The sequence below is a fragment of the Oncorhynchus mykiss genome, chromosome 20 (genome assembly GCF_013265735.2).
Source record: "Oncorhynchus mykiss isolate Arlee chromosome 20, USDA_OmykA_1.1, whole genome shotgun sequence".
NCBI lineage: Eukaryota > Metazoa > Chordata > Actinopteri > Salmoniformes > Salmonidae > Oncorhynchus > Oncorhynchus mykiss.
In genome coordinates this window covers 6,300,087-6,320,626 of record NC_048584.1, presented here as the reverse complement: position 1 = coordinate 6,320,626, position 20,540 = coordinate 6,300,087, and the positions used below count along the sequence as shown (strand labels likewise).

The 20,540-nt window shown below is 42.7% G+C and overlaps 2 protein-coding genes across 5 annotated transcripts in view; both read left to right on the top strand.

Annotated features, from left to right (window-relative positions):
- The first annotated feature begins 4,527 nt into the window (after positions 1-4,527).
- Positions 4,528-14,302, top strand: LOC110498855 (3-phosphoinositide-dependent protein kinase 1). 2 transcript variants are annotated; one of them, XM_021575517.2, is made up of 14 exons: positions 4,528-4,720; positions 6,935-7,213; positions 8,926-8,968; positions 9,120-9,257; positions 9,402-9,546; positions 9,738-9,835; positions 9,994-10,069; positions 10,198-10,266; positions 10,440-10,536; positions 10,700-10,873; positions 11,056-11,279; positions 11,453-11,510; positions 11,786-11,938; positions 12,098-14,302. In XM_021575517.2, exons 1-14 carry the CDS (start codon positions 4,697-4,699, stop codon positions 12,209-12,211), a joined length of 1,692 nt encoding a protein of 563 aa, XP_021431192.1. In that variant the 5' UTR covers positions 4,528-4,696; the 3' UTR covers positions 12,212-14,302. The 2 variants fall into 2 exon arrangements, with proteins under 2 accessions (XP_021431192.1, XP_036811547.1); XM_036955652.1 differs by lacking the exon at positions 4,528-4,720 and adding an exon at positions 4,930-4,948.
- Positions 14,303-14,644: 342 nt separating this feature from the next.
- LOC110498856 (BTB/POZ domain-containing protein KCTD5) overlaps positions 14,645-20,540 on the top strand; it is a 44,024-nt gene continuing 38,128 nt past the window's right edge. Inside the window, exon 1 of one of the 3 annotated variants that reach the window (XM_021575519.2) lies at positions 14,645-14,970. In XM_021575519.2, coding sequence (XP_021431194.1) covers positions 14,749-14,970 — 222 coding nt within the window. In that variant the 5' untranslated portion in view covers positions 14,645-14,748. The remainder of the gene's footprint in view (positions 14,971-20,540) is intronic. The other 2 variants (XR_005037914.1, XM_021575518.2) reach the window with 2 other exon arrangements.

The following is a 20,540-nucleotide window of genomic DNA, read 5'->3' as shown; positions in this document are numbered from 1 at the left end:
CCAATGAGGAGATGGCACGTGGGTACCTGCTTCTATAAACCAATGAAGAGATGGGAGAGGCAGGACTTGCAGCGCGATCTGCGTCAGAAATAGAATTGACTTCTATTTTAGCCCTTGGCAACGCAGATGCTCGTTGGTGCGCGCAAGCAGCGTGGGTGCTTACGATTACAGCTGTAAGTCGCTTGGGGTATGTCTCTATCAGTTTTGCACATCGAGAGACTGAAATGTTTTCCCATTCCTCCTTGCAAAACAGCTCGAGCTCAGTGAGGTTGGATGGAAAGCATGTGAACAGCAGTTTTCAGTTCTTTCCACAGATTCTCGATTGGATTCAGGTCTGGACTTTGACTTGGCCATTCTAACACCTGGATATGTTTATTTTTGAACCATTCCATTGTAGATTTTGCTTTATGTTTTGGATCATTGTCTTGTTGGAAGACAAATCTCCGTCCCAGTCTCAGGTCTTTTGCAGACTCCATCAGGTTTTCTTCCAGAATGGTCCTGTATTTGGCTCCATCCATCTTCCCATCAATTTTAACCATCTTCCCTGTCCCTGCTGAAGAAAAGCAGGCCCAAACCATGATGCTGCCACCACCATGTTTGACAGTGGGGATGGTGTGTTCAGGGTGATGAGCTGTGTTGCTTTTACGCCAAACATAACGTTTTGCATTGTTGCCAAAAAGTTCAATTTTGGTTTCATCTGACCAGAGCACCTTCTTCCACATGTTTGGTGTGTCTCCCAGGTGGCTTGTGGCAAACTTTAACCAACACTTTTTATGGATATCTTTAAGAAATGGCTTTCTTCTTGCCACTCTTCCATAAAGGCCAGATTTGTGCAATATACGACTGATTGTTGTCCTATGGACAGAGTCTCCCACCTCAGCTGTAGATCTCTGCAGTTAATCCAGAGTGATCATGGGCCTCTTGGCTGCATCTCTGATCAGTCTTCTCCTTGTATGAGCTGAAAGTTTAGAGGGACGGCCAGGTCTTGGTAGATTTGCAGTGGTCTGATATTCCTTCCATTTCAATATTAGCGCTTGCACAGTGCTCCTTGGGATGTTTAAAGCTTGGGAAATCTTTTTGTATCCAATTCCGGCTTTAAACTTCTTCACAACAGTATCTCGGACCTGCCTGGTGTGTTCCTTGTTCTTCATGATGCTCTCTGCGCTTTTAAAGGACCTCTGAGACAATCACAGTGCAGGTGCATTTATACGGAGACTTGATTACACACAGGTGGATTGTATTTATCATCATTAGTCATTTAAGTCAACATTGGATCATTCAGAGATCCTCACTGAACTTCTGGAGAGAGTTTGCTGCACTGAAAGTAAAGGGGCTGAATAATTTTGCACGCCCAATTTTTCAGTTTTTGATTTGTTAAAAAAGTTAGAAATATCCAATAAATGTCGTTCCACTTCATGATTGTGTCCCACTTGTTGTTGATTCTTCACAAAAAAAATACAGTTTTATATCTTTATGTTTAAAGCCTGAAATGTGGCAAAAGGTCGCAAAGTTCAAGGGGGCCGAATACTTTCGCAAGGCACTGTATCAATAATTATAATTTGGAGGCCTTTTGGTAAGCCGTTATTGTAAATAAGAATTTGTTCTTAACTGACTTGCCTCATTAAATAGAAAATGAATGGCAGGCATCAAGAGCAAAAAGAAGAGATTTAGCATGAAAATTGTGTGTGGATGGTAGAAAATATATTTGAACATGCGATGTACTTTGACCTACTTATAAAAGGGATAGTTTTAGATTGCACGCTAGCTACTCCTGTAGACTTCCAGTCATAATGCTAGTTAGCAATGGTTCCAGAAGCTCCCTTCAAACCGTACACAGAAATGGTATCCATGAGTTCATCTGACTCTTGAGTAAGTTGCAGAAAATACTTCATTGCTAAAATGTCATCCTTTTTAAGGTAAACAAGAGAAGATCATGACATGGAGTATGTACAGTGTGAATAGTATACAGTATTGGCCTATTATTCTTGAAACAAAGTTTTTTTGTATCCTGCTGATACTCAATGATAATGAATGTACACTGAGTGTAGAAAACACTAAGGACACCTGCTCTTTCCATGACAGACTGACCACATGAATCCAGGTGAAAGCTATGATCCCTTATTGATGTTACTTGTTAAATCCACTTAAACCAGTGCAGATGAAAGGAAGGAGACCGCCTTGAGACCATTGCGTCATGGATTGTGTATGTGTGTGTGGCATTCTGAGGGCGATGGGCAAGAAAAAAGATTGAAGTGCCTTTGAACAAGGTATGACAGTAGGTGTCAGAAGCACCGGTTTGTCAAGAACTGCAACACTGCTGGGTTTTTCCACACTCAACAGTTTCCCGTGTGTATCAAGAATGGTCCACCACCCAAAGGGCATCCAGCCAACTTAACACAACTGTGGAAAACATTGGAGTCAACATGGGTTAGAATCCCTGTGGAACACTTTCGACACCTTGTAGACTCCCAAGACACGATGACTTGAGGCTGTTCTGAGGTCAAAAGGTTGGGTGCAATTCAATATTAGGAAGGTGGTCCTAATGTTTGGTATACTGTTGCCTGCCGACATGGAACTGCAATTAAGACGCAATCATGGCACAGGACAAAATAAAAGTTATGCAATGCAAAGGCACTTTGAAACAGGGTTTGTACGACATTGATGACCTTTCCTAAAACGACCGTCACGGTCTACATTTTTATAAAGTTCTGTTGAGACCCAAAGAAGGGTGGATACACGAAGTAGACCCTCTCCTTCTTCTGAGGTTTAACGGCAGTTGGCATCCAATTTGCTGCATTACCGCCAACTACTAGACTGGAGTACAACTCCCTCACACTTTGCTTGAAAAATAAAAATGTACTAAATAAATACCCTACCATCTAATTAAATGTATTTATTCCTACCTCATGCCATCATCCTGAAAGGATGGGACATCACCACTTGACACACCCTGTAACTCTTCTGATGTCTAGTCTCGCACACCCAAATACCTCCCTGCAGCTACCACCACAATCTAAATTTTCTGCAACTTCTGCACTACTCTAACCCTGGAAACCTCAACCTGCCACTCTCGCACAGGACATTTCTGATCCCCAGCCCCATGGGCACTCCTACAATTAACACATTCCGCTACTTTCCCCAATACTACACATTTCTTTGTCTCATGCCCTTCTGCACACTTCCCACACCTTGGACCCTCCCTCCTACACACTGCTGCCACATGCCCGTAAGCTTGACACCTGTAAAATCATAATGTATTCGGCACATATGCTCTTACAGGATAACTTATATATCCTAACTTCACTTTGTCGGGCAAAGACTCAACTTCAAAACTCAAAAGAACAGACAATGACTCTTCTGTTTCTCCACTCTCGCCACCCTGTCTGCATGATGCGACGAGCATCACATACACCGGGAATCTTTCCCCTCAGTTGGTCAACTTTTATATTTGCTGCTACCCCAGTTTTCACTCCTTTCATTGGTGCATTTTTCTTGAGAGTGAAACAATACACTTTTCTTACCCCATTTGTTTTACTCCAAGTGCATTCTCCCTCTGACCAACAGAAACACAAACAATTATCACTAGACCCCTTCTGGTTACCTTCACCGAATCCACATTACCCAACTCTATTTTCACCCACCTTGAAACCACAAATGGATCAGACAAAGGCAAGAGTCCACTTTTTCTATTAACTTCACTCCTACTGTCACAGACTCATCTTTATCCTGACCCTCTGTGCATACCTCGATCTCCGATACTTCCCCCTCAGTCACTTCCATTTCTCCTCCTGTCTTCATCTCTCTCTGCTTACACTTTCTACCATTCTTCTTTAACAAACCATCTCTTTCCCCCCACTATTTTTATCAGACTCAAGCTCACCCTCGTCTTCCCTTTCTCTCTTAGACCTCCTCTCCCTCTCTTTTCCCTCCATTCATCCTCCTTTTTCCAAGTATACATGTTCTTATGATAATACTGTGCTACTCCTGACAACCATCTTGTTCTTGCTTTCTCTAGGGACTCCATTTCCGCTGAGGTGTCCTCGCTCTCCGTCCAACCCAATTTCTACCTCTGTCCCGTTAGCGGTTTTGAGGACAACCGACCTCTCCGATCCTCTCCTTTTTTTGCGGGATTAGTTATACACATCTTGAGGAACGTCACATACGTTTCAAACTCAGGCGAAACATCGCGATATTTACAGTAACGCTTCGAAAAGCAAACTCAACAGACCAAGACTCGGGTTTTGCAATGCAAAGGGAGAAGTGAAAAGTCGTTCTCAAATTCTAAAGGCAAAACCTAGATTAGAGAAAATCTCTTAAACAGTTGAACCTGTCATCACTACAACCTCGTGAAAGTAACAAACTGACACGTTTTAATTATTCACGAAAAATACACTTTATATCCAAGGAGCACCTTTCGGACGGCCTGCAGATGCGCAGTTAGGCGCGACACGACCGTTAGCCCCGGTGACGTTTTATTGCGCATGAGCCATGCTAGCTAACGTCGCAATGACATCGCCTACACGTTTGATGAGGGATTTCTATTGGAGAAGCAGTTTCTGCATATCTTCATACTGGACTGTCTTTGGTAACATTGTTGTGGAACGACGTCACAGTTGGAAAATGAAGGCGCAGAGGCAGCCATTATTGGAGGTTCAGTAATTATTTTATTCCAAATAAATAATCGAGGGAAACTTCCATGGCAAGGGCCACAAGTCAAATTGTGAGTATTGCAACGTTCATCCACATGTCAATGTGAAGCCGTTGCCCAATATGTATTGTATGGCGGCAGTTAGACAACATTTTAGATGTGTTACTGTTGGGCCCTCATTTCCAAACAGCGGTAAGAGGACCTCTGACTAACGCATTAGCTACCTAGCTTAACGTTAGCAACGCGCAAAGTCTGTCGATTAAGTTATCTAGCAAACAGGTAGCATGCTAGCTCGCTAACGTGAGTTGAAATTCCTGGTAATTAATTCACGTTAACTAGCTAATGTAACGTCAACTGGCTAGCCAGCAAGCCAACTTGGCGGTTACTCCTAACGTAGTTAAAGTTTCTAACTAGCGTCGACGTTACGTTAACTAGCTAATAATATTCGTCGCTACCCTGTGATAATGGATTGCGAACAAATTAATGTATTCATTAACGTTATTTACATTATACACTATCTAGGTATTTGGCTAGTAACTTCATATCTAGGTAGCTACTGTTAGTACTTGTCTATTGTACTAAATTACTACTATTAGGACTTGTAAGTTAGCTGTGTCAACTTACAATCATCATTAGCTACTTTAGCAAGCTAACTTGTTTAATAATACAGTACCTGACGCTTCAGCTATAGAATTAGCCGAGGATGCTAACAAGACAACGTTAGTTGCTAGCAGACTGCTGATACTTTCCCGTGAAGTTGCATCCCCAGCTAGCTTACATGTCCTAATCAACATGATGTAACGTAAGCAAGCTAACGTTAGCTAGTTTACCGATAACAATTACTCGTGGATGACTACCTTTGGCTAACTCGAGATTTCACCTGACCTTGTTTGACAAACAATCCCGTTTCCCAAACTGGCTAGCTACAGACCTACGCTAGGTAGCTACCTAGCTTCTAATTTCCCAGGCCTATGACGGTAGCCAGCTAACGTTAGTTAACTAACTCAGTTGAATATTTTGGCAGTGGATTCAGAATTGAAAGCTTTTCCTTTGGCCGGTGGTTGGTGTTTTAAATCGTACTTGTATGTTTTAATGTAATTTTTAAAAGGGACTGGCTTGATAACAATTCGTGACGCTTGCTGCTCACTAAAAGAAACCACCTATTTTTGCGTTGGCGTCCTTACTCACATTCACAAGCTTTTAGCATTAGTTAGTTAACGATGTCGTTACTTGCTAGCGAAAATGCACCACATAATATTTTATTTTTGTTTACCAGTCAATCAACTTTGTTAATCTGTCTGTAATTTATTTTAAAAAATGCATCGTCAAACTTGAGTATTTGGTGTCTGATTGGAGGACTTAAATTGGATTTTTCATCCAGGGAAAGGTTTGGGTTCTGCATTTTTTTTAAAATCTACTTCACGTTTTTTTTGTCCACAAGATTCATCTCCACACTGAGTTGTTAAATTGCTCAATAGTGAACATAGGGTATGAGTTCACTTACTGGTCATGATTGAACTTAAATAGCTAGTTTCAAGGCTGAATGTCCACATCGTTAAATTAACACGTTGACGTTTTGCCTCATCCTCAACTAAGCATATATTGTCTGGAGTGGAACATGCCATAGGTTGTACATAGAATATAATATTCAGTCAGCTTAAAGATATGCCCAAGCCCCCCACAACTATTCTTTCACCTTAACTTCCCATCTGAATTCTCCAAACATGTGCTGTTCTTACTTGGGCTGGGAGCCCTGCCAGTTATTGGCAAGAGAGGGGCAGTGAGGATGACTCAAAGGTGCTATGGGAATTGTATCCCCTGGCAGTGGGGATTAAAGTAGTTTAGACTATGCGAGAGAACATGTCTTTATTATATTCCCTCATGCACATGTTGACGGTTTGGTAGGGGGGAAAGGGGATACCTAGTCAGTTACACAACTGAATGCATTCAAACAAAATGTGTTCTGCATTTCCTGCACATGTGTAGCTTGAGTTAGCCTGCCTCCTCATGGGGCCCTCAGTCCCTCCAGAGAGCAGAGCATTAACTTTTTGTTCACACCTACATTCTTAAAGGACTGTCTGTGACTGAACATGGCATAGCCTAGATGTTTCCTCAATGTTTTTTCAAAGTACCCAGAGTTTGGGGACAGGGTAATGCCAGAATGACAACCTAAGGTTAAATGAAGACAAGACAAGTCTAGACAATTGTACCCAGTACGTTCCTCAACATGTTCACCTTCATCTTTTAGTAGTAATGTCACCTAATGCCCCCACCTCTCCCATACAGTATGATGTTGTGCCCATTCAATCCAGCGTGGTCATCTGTTCCTGTCCACATCCATCAATGGTAAGAAATCAGCCTGACTCCTGCTCGCCACTTGCCATCCCAGGCGCAAGTAGCAGCCACTGTACCAGCATGGAGGGCCCAACCTCAGAGTCCCGGGCCCCGGGAAAACCTGCCAGCCTGGGCGCCGAGCTCCGGGCACAGCAGGCCCCTCAGTCGCGCAAGAAGAGGCCAGAGGACTTCAAATTCGGGAAGATACTGGGAGAGGGCTCCTTCTCAACCGTAAGCAGACCAGCATTCCATTTCAGTTATGAATTAGCCCTAGATAGGTGTTGTTACATGTAAGCATTCTTGTGGTCATATACTCCAGTGACTCATCTTCAATTCTTGCTAGTTGATCAGGAATGACTGAGTAGTTTCAATGGAATTTAAGTTAACCTGGCACATCATTTACTCTGGGAATGAAGTGGTCTACTGAGTGAGTTGTAGAAATATATTTTCTAATAACAATGTACAGTGCATTCGAAAGTATTCAGACCCCTTGACTTTTTACACATTTTTGTTACAGCCTAATTCTATAATTGACTTAAAATATCATCAATCTACACACAATAGACATTTTGGAATTTTTGCAAATGTATAATTTAATAAAAATGCTTTATTTACATACCTATTCGCACCCTTTGCTATGAGACATGAAATTGAGCTCAGGTGCATCCTGTTTCAATTGATCATCCTTCAGATGTCTCTTCAACTTGATTGGAGTCCACCTGCGGTAAATTCAATTGATTGTATATGATTTGGAAAGGCACACACCTTTCTATATAAGGTCCCACAGTTGAACGTGCATGTCAGAGCAAAAACCAAGCCATGAGCTTGAAGGAATTGTCCGGAGAGCGCCGATACAGGATTGTGATGAGGCACAGATCTGGGGAAGGGTACAAAAACATTTATGCAACATTGAAGGTCCCCAAGAACACAGTGGCCTCCATAATTCTTAAGTTGAAGAAGTTTGGAACCACCAAGACTCTTCCTAGAGCTGGCCGCCCGGCCAAACTGAGCAATCGGGGGAGAAGGGCCTTGGTCAGGGAGGGGACCAAGAACCCAATGGTCAATCTGACAAAGCTCTAGAGTTCCTATGTGGAGATGGGAGTACCTTCCAGAAGGACAACCATCTCTGCAGCACTCCACCTTTCAGGCCTTTATGTTAGTGGCCAGACGGAAGCCACTCCTCAGTAAAAGGCGCATGACAGCCCGCTTGGAGTTTGCCAAAAGGACTCTGACCTTGAGAAACAAGATTCTCTGGCCCAATGAAAGCATCACATCTGGAGGAAACCTGCCACAATCCTGCTGTGGGGATGTTTTTCAGTGGAAGGACTGGGAGACTAGCCAGGATCAAGGGAAAGATAAACGGCGCAAAGTACAGAGAGATCCTTGTTGAAAACCTGCTACGGACCTCAGACTGAAGTGAATGTTCATCTTCCAACAGGACAATGACCCTAAGCAAACAGCCAAGACAATGCAGCAGTGGCTTTGGGACAAGTCTCAATGTCATTGACTGGCCAGCCAGAGCCCGGACTTGAACCCAATCGAACATCTCTGGAGAGACCTGAAAATAGCTGTGCAGCGACGCTCCCCATCCAACCTGACAGCGCTTGAGAAGAATGGAAGAAACTCCCCAAATACAGTTGTGCCAAGCTTGTAGCATCATACCTAAGAAGACTCAGCTGTAATCGCTGCCTAAGGTGCTTCAACAAAGTACTGAGTAAACGGTCTGAATACTTATGTAAATGTCATATTTCTGTTTGTTTTTTTGTTATACATTTGCAAAGACTTCTAAACTTGTTGTTGCTTTGTCTTTATGGGTTATTGTGTATAGATTGGGGGGGCATTTGAATACATTTTACAGTAAGGCTGTAACATAACAAAATGTGGGAAAATTCAAGGTCTGGATATTTCTGAATGAAGTCTATTAAAAAAAAAATGTTTTATAGGTTGTCCTTGCAAGAGAACGTGCAACGGCAAAAGAATATGCAAGTAAGTTGTAATTTCGGCATTAAAAGAACTTGGCTTCCATGTGTCATACTTGTTTTTACGGATTGTCATAAGTGTGAAGTTGCTGTTGATCCATTCTTTGTGTTTTGTGCAGTATTTACCCTCAACTTTACTTGTAATTTTTCTTTTCCAGTAAAAATTTTGGAGAAGCGGTATATTATGAAGGAGAACAAGGCGCAGTACGTGAAAAGAGAACGGGATGTGATGTCGAACCTAGATCATCCGTTCTTCGTCAAACTGTACTTTACATTTCAAGATGATGAAAAGTTGTGTATCCTTTAAAAACAGACCATGATGACTTGGAGCATGACTGGATCACCAACTTGTTTAGCAACGTGTCTTGGTTGTATGGTGAACATGTTTTCTTGTTTATTAATTCCTTTGAGATGAGTAGTTTTCCTTAACTTGCTATCAGATTTTGGCCTTAGCTATGCTAAGAATGGAGAGCTTTTGAAATATATTCGCAAAATCGGTTCTTTTGATGAGACCTGCACTAGATTCTACTCGGCGGAAATTGTTTGTGCACTAGAATATTTGCACGAGAAGGGGATAATTCACAGGTAAGTAATGTCAGAACCGGTATATCTGTAATGATATGACAAGTTATCATAGTTAAAATTTATATCCTGGTTATCAATTTTTATAAATGTACATTTGTATAAATTAAGTGACTTAAACTTGCTGCCACTTTTTACACAAATTATCCCTTTTTGAAAATGTAGGTTGACTAAGTTCCTTTTTTGTCTTTCAGAGACCTTAAACCTGAGAATATTTTACTGAGCGAAGACATGCACATCCAAATAACAGACTTTGGAACAGCAAAGCAGTTATCTTCAGATGGCAAACAAGGTACATGTATAGACTTTTATCAACATGAAGCATTCATTGCGATTTATTTCTACCTAAACATTCCACAATTCTATGATGTTCTTACTTTTAATACACACATTTGATCAGTCTCAAGTTGAGTGTGTTGTCATGTTAATACCCTTCTTGTTGTTTTGCAGCAAGAGCAAACTCCTTTGTAGGAACTGCGCAGTACGTGTCTCCAGAGCTGCTGACAGAGAAATCGGCCTGCAAGAGGTAACTGGGACTCTACAATTGAGAACCTTTGAGTGTTGTGCCAATGCATTATTTGCCCATGCACTTAGTGAATGTCTGTCGTTCTCTGATAGGATATTATATTGATATCAACTGGTTGTGTATTTCAGCTCTGACCTCTGGGCATTGGGATGCATAATTTATCAGCTAGTGGCTGGGCTACCACCCTTCAGAGCTGGGTAAGTAGAGCATGATGGCTGCTCTTGGCCTCTTTCACCTTTTTGTTTTAGCTTCTGTGATAGGCTCATCTGGATATTATGTTTTATGGGGTAGCTCTTACCTCCACTTCACTCACTGTCCTTTCTCTGGATTCCTTCCCCCCCTCATGACTTCTGTGCTTACTTTGGACCAGAAACGAGTACCTAATATTCCAGAAGATAATCAAGCTGGAGTATGAATTCCCTGAGAAGTTCTTTCCCAAAGCTAAGGATCTCGTTGAACAGCTTTTGGTAGGTCATGTTTTCATCAATAAACTCAGTGTAATTCTGTAATATCAGCACTGCAGATGAGGATACATATTATGGTGTATCTCTCAATCATCCACACACTGGTTTAGTTAGTTGTAGTAAGAGTTGAGGGCTTTGGGTCAGTGAACGTGATTCTGTTTCTCAGTCGCTGGACCCCTCCAAGAGAATTGGTTGCGAGGATATGGGAGGGTACGAACCCCTGAGGGGACACCCGTTCTTCGAGACCATCTCTTGGGGAGACCTCCATGTGCAGACGCCCCCCAAGCTCACTCCATACCTGCCAGCCATGTCCGAGGATGACGAGGACTGCTATGGAAACGTGAGACTCTTCCACACATACATTGAACGTGGCAAAATGAAACGGGCCTCCATGTCATTGTGGTTTGTGATGATTTTTCAAGAATGCTGTTCATCAAGGGATCCATATCTTTGTGCCATGCAAAAGCCCATGCTTTGAACCAACTTTACTACCATCTGCCCACATCTCCTGTCTTTCCCCAGTACGATGACCTCCTGAGCCAGTTTAGCAGCATGCAGGTGGCCCAGTCCAGCTCGTCCCACTCGCTCTCCACGCCCGAGACCATTCCCCCAGCGCCACAGAGGTCCAGCAGCAACATCGAGCAGTACATCCATGACCTGGACAACAACTCGTTTGAGCTGGACCTGCTGTTCTCTGAGGAGGAGAAGCAGCTGCTGCTGGAAAAACAGACAAGTAGGAACCCCTGGTAAGCCCCACTCTGAAACACTCTCTCCTATTCACATTGGTTTCATTTGCATTGACAATGAGAATTTGATGTTGAATTGGTATTTTGAGCGTTTTGTAAAGACTTTGTTTACATCACTTTGCTTTTATTTGCTTGGAAGTACTTGCTCGTAACCCTTACACTGACTTACACAGGCACCAGTTTGTTGAGAATAATTTGATCCTGAAAATGGGCCCAGTGGATAAACGGAAGGTGAGTGGAAGCCAAACCAGTGGTATTGAATATTTTACACCACATTTTAGTCTTTAACTCAAAGTAAATAAGTTCATAAAAGTAGTCTTTTTCAACTTACCTAATTGTTAGTTGTTGACAATGAGGAGCAATGTTTGTATATAGTTTCACTTGTTAGAGTTGAAGAAAGCTGATCCTAGGTCAGCAGCTAATTCCACCTCTGGTGTGGAACATTATGCCTGGCACTAGCTCCCTCTGGTGCTCATCTCATGCCACGTCTCATGACTCCATTGCAGGGTCTGTTTGCTCGGCGGAGGCAGCTGCTCCTTACTGAAGGGCCACACCTGTACTACGTGGACCCTGTCAACAAGGTCCTGAAGGGGGAGATCCCCTGGTCCCCTGAGCTGCGCCCAGAGGCCAAGAACTTCAAGACCTTCTTTGTCCACACGGTAATTGTGAACTGCAATTAACGCTTTTTGATGACACTAATGGCTGAATCATATTTCAAACTAACATTATTACATAACCTCAGGTTTCTTGTCAAACAATATTGACTTTGTCTCAGCTTTGGATGTTTTTATTTCATCTTTGTTGTGATTTGTTTACAGCCCAATCGAACATACTATCTGATGGATCCCAGTGGAAACGCTGACAAGTGGTGTAAGAAGATCCAGGAAGTGTGGAGAAAGATCTACCACAAGCACCAGAATCCTGGCCTATAGGAGAGCAGTTACTCCTGCAGCCACTCCTTCCTCCAAGCTCTGAGGCCAATCGCAGAGTAACATCCTCTTTAGGGCCCTTCATCACCGCAATGTAAACAAACTCTTTTAGAGACGCTGGCATCTAGACCTTGTTTATATTCCTTTTCTGAAATGAGCAGAACCAATAGGAAAAAAAGACCATGGGATTCAGGGTTGCTTTGCTTGTTCTTTGTGCTCTGTGTGGCTTTTAATGATTTTTTTTTCATGTGGATGATTACTGCTTCCATGCACATCGGCATTTTATACATTCTGCAGGGGTAAGAGAGAGGATAGGCTTTGTAGAATTTCACTGGTGTAGGTACCATTAAGACCATCTCAGTGCAAGGGCTGGTTTCCTTCTTCAACCATAACAAAACACAATCCAGCATTGCTTGTACACTAGAGTTTATCCCAATACAGTATGATACTCAATCCAGATCCTAATCCAACATTGTATCCCTCTGTAATTTTACCTGAACTCGACACACGAACTATAGACTAGTGCCTGGTTCAGTATCACACTGCAACTAGGCGCTTACCCAATAAAGTATATTTTTGTCAGACCCCCATTGTCCACATAGTGTATATATGAATTGGTTCTCAACGCTCTTGGTACTTACTGTTTGCAGTCCGGTTTGGGTCTGTATGTTAATGTTTCAGGGCTGAGCGCTGGTCCCCAAAGTGAGGCATAGATATGAAAAGCACTCAATTGCTTCAGCGTGGTTCTCCATACACTGAGACTGTGAGGACAGTCCCTAATAGTAAACCATTACATTGCAAATAGGGGGGGTGAACATGCCACTAGCGTGTACTCTTATCATAAGACTCGCTTAGCTTTCCTGCACGGACATTTTTTAGCATAGCATTGTCTGCTTCTCTCCCAGGGCACTGGAGATATAGTTTTATTAAAGCTAAGGTGGGTATTTTGATTGCATTGGCAACCATAGATAATAATATTGAATTATTTGGCTGTTCTTTACCATTCACTGGCTATTTCTTTGTGGTTTGAATAATTTTTGTTTTATTTGGTTGGATTGATGGTTAATCTTCAGTGTGTCCTGTTTAAAACAACAGAATGCTGACCACCCCATTATAAACATCTTTGGCGATAATGAAAGCTTCAAGAGTTACATCCACAATACTATCATTTCTTGGAAGCAATCAGTACAGCTGTAGTCCCAGGGAAAGTTGTCAGCTTTGCCTCGTTGGGTTATCAAGGTTCATTAGGAATGTCCCTGTCATTTTTTTACAACATGACACCTGGCCCAATATGTATCGATCGATTTGACTTTTGCTCTTTTTTTTTCTTTTTAAGAGAGATGTATAATAGTAATACTTTAAATTCTGACATTACCTTAAGGTCCTCTGGAGAGATATTCCTCCAGCTCTTAGTCTGTGTGTGCGACTGGAGCAGGTGAATAATAGCCTCTGGCTTGGCTGAACTTGCTTGAACATCAACTAAAGGGTATCTGATCCAAATAAGATGAAATTGCTGTATCTGTCTCTAAAGTAAGGAAACACTATAGAAAGTGTTTGCTTCTCTTGTTAGAATTTTTTTTAAATCAAGTTGGGCGGCAAGTCGGTTACATTGTGTATGTAATACTCTACCTGGTTTGTAACCGACTAGAACTGTGATGTACAGACGATGTATTATTGAAATCTGAAGCAAGTAATGCAATGATATTAGGATACAGTTTTTGTATTTTTATTCTTGTATAAGGTTATTTGATGGCTATTGTTTAGCCTCTAGTTCATTCTGTGTTATTTAAATTCTAATATATGAATCATATTTGGATTGAAGTCATGTTCAGGGGCCATGTTGTGTATGTATTGAGATGTAAAGCCTTTGAATGTGAATAATTATTGTAAACTATATTTTACAGCTTTTTTCTTACTATATCATATACATTTTCTATTTGCTCAGTGATTTAATCATATTTCTGATAATTTAATGATTCTGTTCATTCTCTCTGATTGTTTGTGCGCTAGGTCAGTAGTTGTTGAATGATGAATTTTCCACGTAATGCTTGGTAGTCCAGTAATTAAAGCATGTAGGGATTTAGGCATACAATAATACCATGCCTCATGTCTTCTGTTACAACCTGACATAATACATGACTGCTGAAACATTACAAATGTATATTTCCATCAGTTTTCTGCATAGTGTTACATTTATACAATATAAGAGGCTTGTAAGAAAGTGTACATTACCATTCCAACAGGACTAGCTGGTCAATCATAACAAGTTATACTGTATCCACCTGATTTTAATGTGTAAACATTTTTTTTAATATGATAGGGATTGTATGCGTTATGTCATATTTTATATTTCTGAAATAATTCTGCTTTTGGCCCAATGCATATTCTGTTGTTGTTGATAAAGTGGAGTGGTAGACAGCTAGTAGGTGGAGGGAAAGGAGTGGTATCGCCTGTAGATGGAGTGGAGACAGCCTACTTAACTCGAGAGGAGAGGCTTCCTGTCAACAGCCTCAGTCATACCGGAGGGCAGAGAAGAGGGGATGGCAGAAAACAGCGCCGATACTTGTGGTTCCGTTTATCGGAGCTGTTTGACTCATTCTCCCTGGGAAAAACCCCAGTCACCCAGTAACGGGGCTTCCAAATGGGTTCGCTTGAACGTGGGGGGAACCTATTTCTTAACAACACGACAGACGCTGTGCCGAGATCCGAAATCATTTCTGTACCGACTGAGCCAGGCTGACCCCGAACTCGACTCTGATAAGGTAGCTAAGTTAATGTTAGCCGTGCTAGCCTTCTCCGGGTCTCGTGTGTGAATATGTCAGTGTGGGTTCGCATAGGGTGTCTTCAAAGCAAATGTAAGTAGCTATATAGTGCGATAAAAAAGTTATATTTTAAGACCAACTATAAAACTGCTAGTTAGTTTACTAATCCCCGATGCCGACACGACAGATGTCAAACGACGTACTGCTAGCTAGTTACTGTAGTAGCCTGTTAGGTAACCAGCAACAGATCTGGGCCCGTTTACACAAAAGTATTTTAAAGCTAAGATCTTACCCGTAATATGTTTCTGGGTAACCGGGCCCAGATACCCCGGTCCACTAGTAAGTACGGTTGGTTACGTTAGCTAGCTAGTGCAGATAGCACCACATTGTAAAGAATTGGTTGCTTCTAGCGTTATACAACGACGTTGTATCACAGGGAAACGTAAATATCACATTTTCAACTCCAAATAGGTAAATAACGTTAACTTCTTGAACCATGTATTTTCAGTGGCAAAATTAAATGTGTCCCTGTTTTCTCTGTGACCATGATCAGTTTGTATTGAGAATACTGGGGGATTCAGACCAAGTCTGGTAATAGCTTGCTATGGCCCACCACCTATCTCTGCTTTAGTTTGAGATCGACCTTTCGAGGAACTGTTTTTTACATATTGTGTATATTTATGTCTGCTGAACACATTCTCCGTTTGATGGCAATGTCAATTCTTGCTAATGTTTTCTAAATAATTTTATGTTAGCTAGCTATACCGGCAAACGCTGCCAAGTAATACACTTTTACATTGGTGAATATGTAAATTCGCTCTGGCTAACTGCTCCGATTTCAGAGCACTCGTCAGAGCGCAGAATAACTGATTCATTTATGAAGGCTCAACACTCGTTGAATATGGCGAGTGTCAGTAAACGTCGGCAAAAATAGCGTAATATAATTGTTGCCAGCAGCACAGTTAATCACCAACGCTCTGGATAATATGAAAACAGCCTAACCAGCTCTGCTAGAGGTGTTCTCATTTTGTCTGGAAGTAGCTAGCCAATGTTAGCCAGTTAGCTTGAGTGCTTGACTGCAGTTGAGGTCAGAACGCTCGGATAAACTCTACTTCTCGGCTAGAGCGTCCAGTGTGCGTTCTGAGTACCACGGCTTTGTTGAATACTTGTTTCTGATTTGATTGAAGTGCATTATTTCCCTTTATAAACTGGGTGGTTTAAGCCCCGACTGCGGATTGGCTGAAAGCTGTGGTATATCAGACCGTATCCTGCACGTATGACAAGTTATTGTTACTGGTCTAATTACATTGGTAATCAGTTTATAATAACAATAAGGCACCTCCGGGTTTGTGGTATATTGCCAATTGACCACTGCTAAAGGCTGTATCCAGGCACTCTTTGATGTGTCATATAAGAACAGCCCTTAGCTGTGGTATATTGACCCTATATCGTGCTCCCGAGTGGCGCAGCGGGCTAAGGCACTGCATCTTGACGACTACAGACTCCCTGGTTCAACCAGCCGTGATTGGGAGTTCCATAGAGCGGCGCACAATTGGCTCAGCGTCGTCCGGGTTTGGCCGGTGTAGGCAGTCATTGTAAATAAGAATTTGTTCTTAACTGACTTGCCCAGTTAGATTTAAAAAAAATATTGCTAAATAGCACAGTGTATCAGAAGGGTAGAATTCAATGTCTAAAATAGATTTTCTATTGAGCTGCTTTTGAATTGAAAATATTATTATTCGATTTTCATAATGACAAGCTTGGACTGATGATTAGCTAAATTAGCAAGTCTGTTTGTTTGGTTACAAAGGCAACTACTTTTATTTTATTTAACTAGGCAAGCCAGTTAAGAACAACTTATTTACAATAACGGCCTACCAAAAGGCCTCCTGCGGGGACGAGGGGCCTGGGACTGAAAATAAATACAATATAAATATAGGACAAAACACACATCACAACGAGAGGCAACACTACATAAAGAGATACCGACGACGACAACATAGCAACGCATGACAACGAAGCATAACAACATGGTAGCAGCACAAAACATGGTACAAACAACTGCACAAAGGGCAAGAAGGTAGACACAACAATACGTCATACAAAGCAGCCACAACTGTCAGTGTCCATGATTTATTCTTTGAATGAAGAGATTGAGATAAAAATGGTCCGGTTTGAGTTTGTTGCAGTTCATTCCAGTCGCTAGCTGCAGCGAACTGAAAAGAGGAGCGACCCAGGGATGTGTGTGCTTTGGGGACCTTTAACAGATTGTGACTGGCAGGACGGGTGGAGATGAGAGCAGTAGTAGATATCTCTGATAGGGGGGAGTGAGGCATAAGAGGGTTTTATAATTAAGCATCAACCAGTGGGTCTTGCGACAGGTGTACAGAGATGACCAGTTTACAGAGTAGTATAGAGTGCAATGATGTATCCTATAAGGAGCATTGGTGGCAAATCTGATGGCCGACTGGTAAAGAACATCTAGCTGCTCGAGAGTAATCTAGCATGGGTAGGATGGTCATCTGAATCAGGGTTAGTTTGGCAGCTGGGGTGAAAGAGGAGCGATTACGATAGAGGAAACCAAGGATAGATGTAACTTTAGCCTGCTGCTTTGATATGTGCTGAGAGAAGGACAGTGTACCGTCTAGCCATACCCCCAAGTACTTGTATGAGGTGACTACCTCAAGCTCTAAAGCCTCAGAGTTAGTAATCACACCTGTGGGGAGAGGGGCATTCTTCTTACCAAACCACATGACCTTTGTTTTGGAGGTGTTCAGAACACGGTTAAGGGTAGAGAAAGCTTGTTGGACACTAAGAAAGCTTTGTTGTAGGGCATTTAACACAAAATCCAGGGAGGGGCCAGCTGAGTATAAGACTGTATCATCTGCATATAAATGGTTGAGAGGGCTTCCTACTGCCTGAGCTATGTTGATGTAAATCGAGAAGAGCGTGGGGGCTAGGATTAAGCCTTTGGGCACTCTCTTCGTGACAGGCAGTGGCTGAGACAGCAGATTTCCTGACTTTATACACTGCACTCTTTGAGAGGGGTAGTTAGCAAACCCGGCCAAAGACCCCTCAGAGACACCAATACTCCTTTTCCGGCCCACAAGAATGGAATGGTCTACGGTATCGAATGCTTTGGCCAAGTCAAAAATTGCAGCACAATATTGCTTAGAATCATGGGCAATGGTGACATCATTGAGGACCTTTAAGGTTGCAGTGACACATCCATAACCTGAGCGGAAACCAGATTGCATACCAGAGAGAATACTATAGACATCAAGCAAGCCAGTCAGTTTATTATTGACAAGTTTTCCAACACTTTTGATACACGGGGCAAAATTGAAATAGGCCTATAAAGGTTAGGATTAGCTTGATCTCCCCCTTTAAGTAAAGGATGAACGGCGGCTGCCTTCCAAGCAATGGGAACCTCCCCAGAAAGGAGAGACAGGTTTGGCGATGATAGGGCAGCAACGTTAAAGAAGAAAGGGTCTAAACCATCTGACCCAGATGTTTTTTTGGTGTCAAGTTTAAGGAGCTCCTTTAGCATGGATTCAGTGACTGCCTGCAGGAAGAAACTTTGTAGGGGAAAAAGAGGGAGAAACATTGGGGATAGTTGCATTAGAAGGGGTGGGAGATTAGGAAATGTTGGATGGCCAAGGAGGAATGGCTGAGTCAAATAGGAATCCTGACTTAATGAAGTGGTGATTGAACTGCTCAGCCATGTGGTTGTTACTGTCAAGAAGCACATCAACATTAAGGGACATGGGCAGCTGTGAGGAGGTTAGTTTATTCTCCAGGTCTTTAACTGTTTTCCAGAACTTTTTGGGGTTAGCTGATCAAGCTGATTCTATACCAATTTGCAGCGGCCGGGGTCATGAAGGAAGGCTTGCTCATTAAAGTTTTTTAGAAAGCGTCTATGACAAATCAGGACGGGTTGTTTCACTGATCAGCCATTTCGAACACAGGCTGTAAAACCGTGATCTCTAAGGTCATTACAGAAAGGTACTAGTCTGATGTTATCAGCATTATTTGTGAGGCTACTCTCCTTGATATGCTTTTCTGGGTGTTTTGTAGTCATACCTTGTGGGATTGGTGATAATCTGAGAAATATTTAGAAGTCCCATTGCTTTAGGACTTGGTCAGGTGGTTTAAGCATGGCCCAATTTATGTCACCAAGCAGGACAAATGTACCTTGTCTAAGGGGCTAGGAGAGCGCTTAGGGCAGGTAGGGTACAGGCTGGTACTGATGGAGGACGGTAGCACCCTGCAACAGTCAATGAAGAGCTATTTGATAGTTTAATGCTTAAAACCAGCAAATCAAATTGTTTGGGGACAGACTTGGTGGAGACAACCGAGCACTGAAGGTGATCCTTGGTAAATATTGCCACTCCCCCACCTTTGGAAGATCTGTCTTGCTGAAAAAGGTTATAGCCAGAAAGGTTAACATCAGTATTCAAAACACTCTTCCTTAACCACATCTCAGTAATGACCAGTGACTGTACGTACATACCCCAACCAGAAGCCGTGGATTACAGACAACATTCACACTTAGCTAAAGGGTAGAGCTGCTGCTTTCAAGCAGCGAGACACTAACCCGGAAGCTTATAAGAAATCCCAATATGCCCTCCGACAAACCATCAAACAGGCAAAGCATCAATACAGGACTAAGATCGAGTCATACTACACCGGCACTGATGTGGCAGGGCCTGGAAACCATTACAGACTACAAAGGGAAGCACAGCCAAGAGCTGCCCAGTGACACGAGCCTACCAGACGAGCTAAACTACTTCTATGCTTGCTTCGAGGCAAATAACACTGAAACATGCATGAGGGTACCAGCTGTACCGGATGATTGCGTGATCACACTCTCCGCAGCCGATGTAAGACCTTTAGACAGGTCGACATTCACAAGGCCGCAGGGCCAGCCGGATTACCAGGACGTGTACTGCGAGCATGCGCTGACCAACTAGCAAGTGTCTTCAGTAACATTTTCAACCTCTCCCTGTCAGTCTGTAATACCAACATGTTTTAAGCAGACCACCATAGTGCCTGTGCCCAAGAACACTAAGGTAACCTGCCTAATGACTACCGACCTGTAGCACTCACGTCTGTAGCCGTGAAGTGCTTTGAAAGGCTGGTCATGGCTCACATCAACACCATCATCCCAGAAACCCTAAACCCGCTCCAATTTGCATTCCGCCCCAACAGATCCACAGATGATGCGGTCTCTCTTGCACTCCACACTGCCCTTTCCCACCTGGACAAAATAAACACCCATGTGAGAATGCTGTTTATTGACAACAGCTCAGCGTTCAACACTATAGTGCCCTCAAAGCTCATCATTAAGCGTAGGAACCTGGGACTAAACACCTCCCTCTGCAACTGGATCCTGGACTTCCTGACGGGCCGCCCCCAGGTGGTAAGGGTAGGTAACAACACATCCGCCACGCTGATCCTCAACACAGGGGCCCCTCAGGGGTGCGTGCTCAGCCCCCTCCTGTACTCCCTGTTCACTCATGACTGCACAACCAGGCACGACTCCAACACCATCATTACATTTGCCGATG

Excerpts from the sequence above, each read along its gene's own strand:
- LOC110498855 (XM_021575517.2), top strand. The coding sequence starts at position 4,697 with ATGGCAAGGGCCACAAGTCAAATT. Across the intron at positions 8,969-9,119 it reads AACGGCAAAAGAATATGCAA|TAAAAATTTTGGAGAAGCGG; the intron begins GTAAGTTGTAAT and ends TTTCTTTTCCAG. Across the intron at positions 10,874-11,055 it reads ACGAGGACTGCTATGGAAAC|TACGATGACCTCCTGAGCCA; the intron begins GTGAGACTCTTC and ends GTCTTTCCCCAG.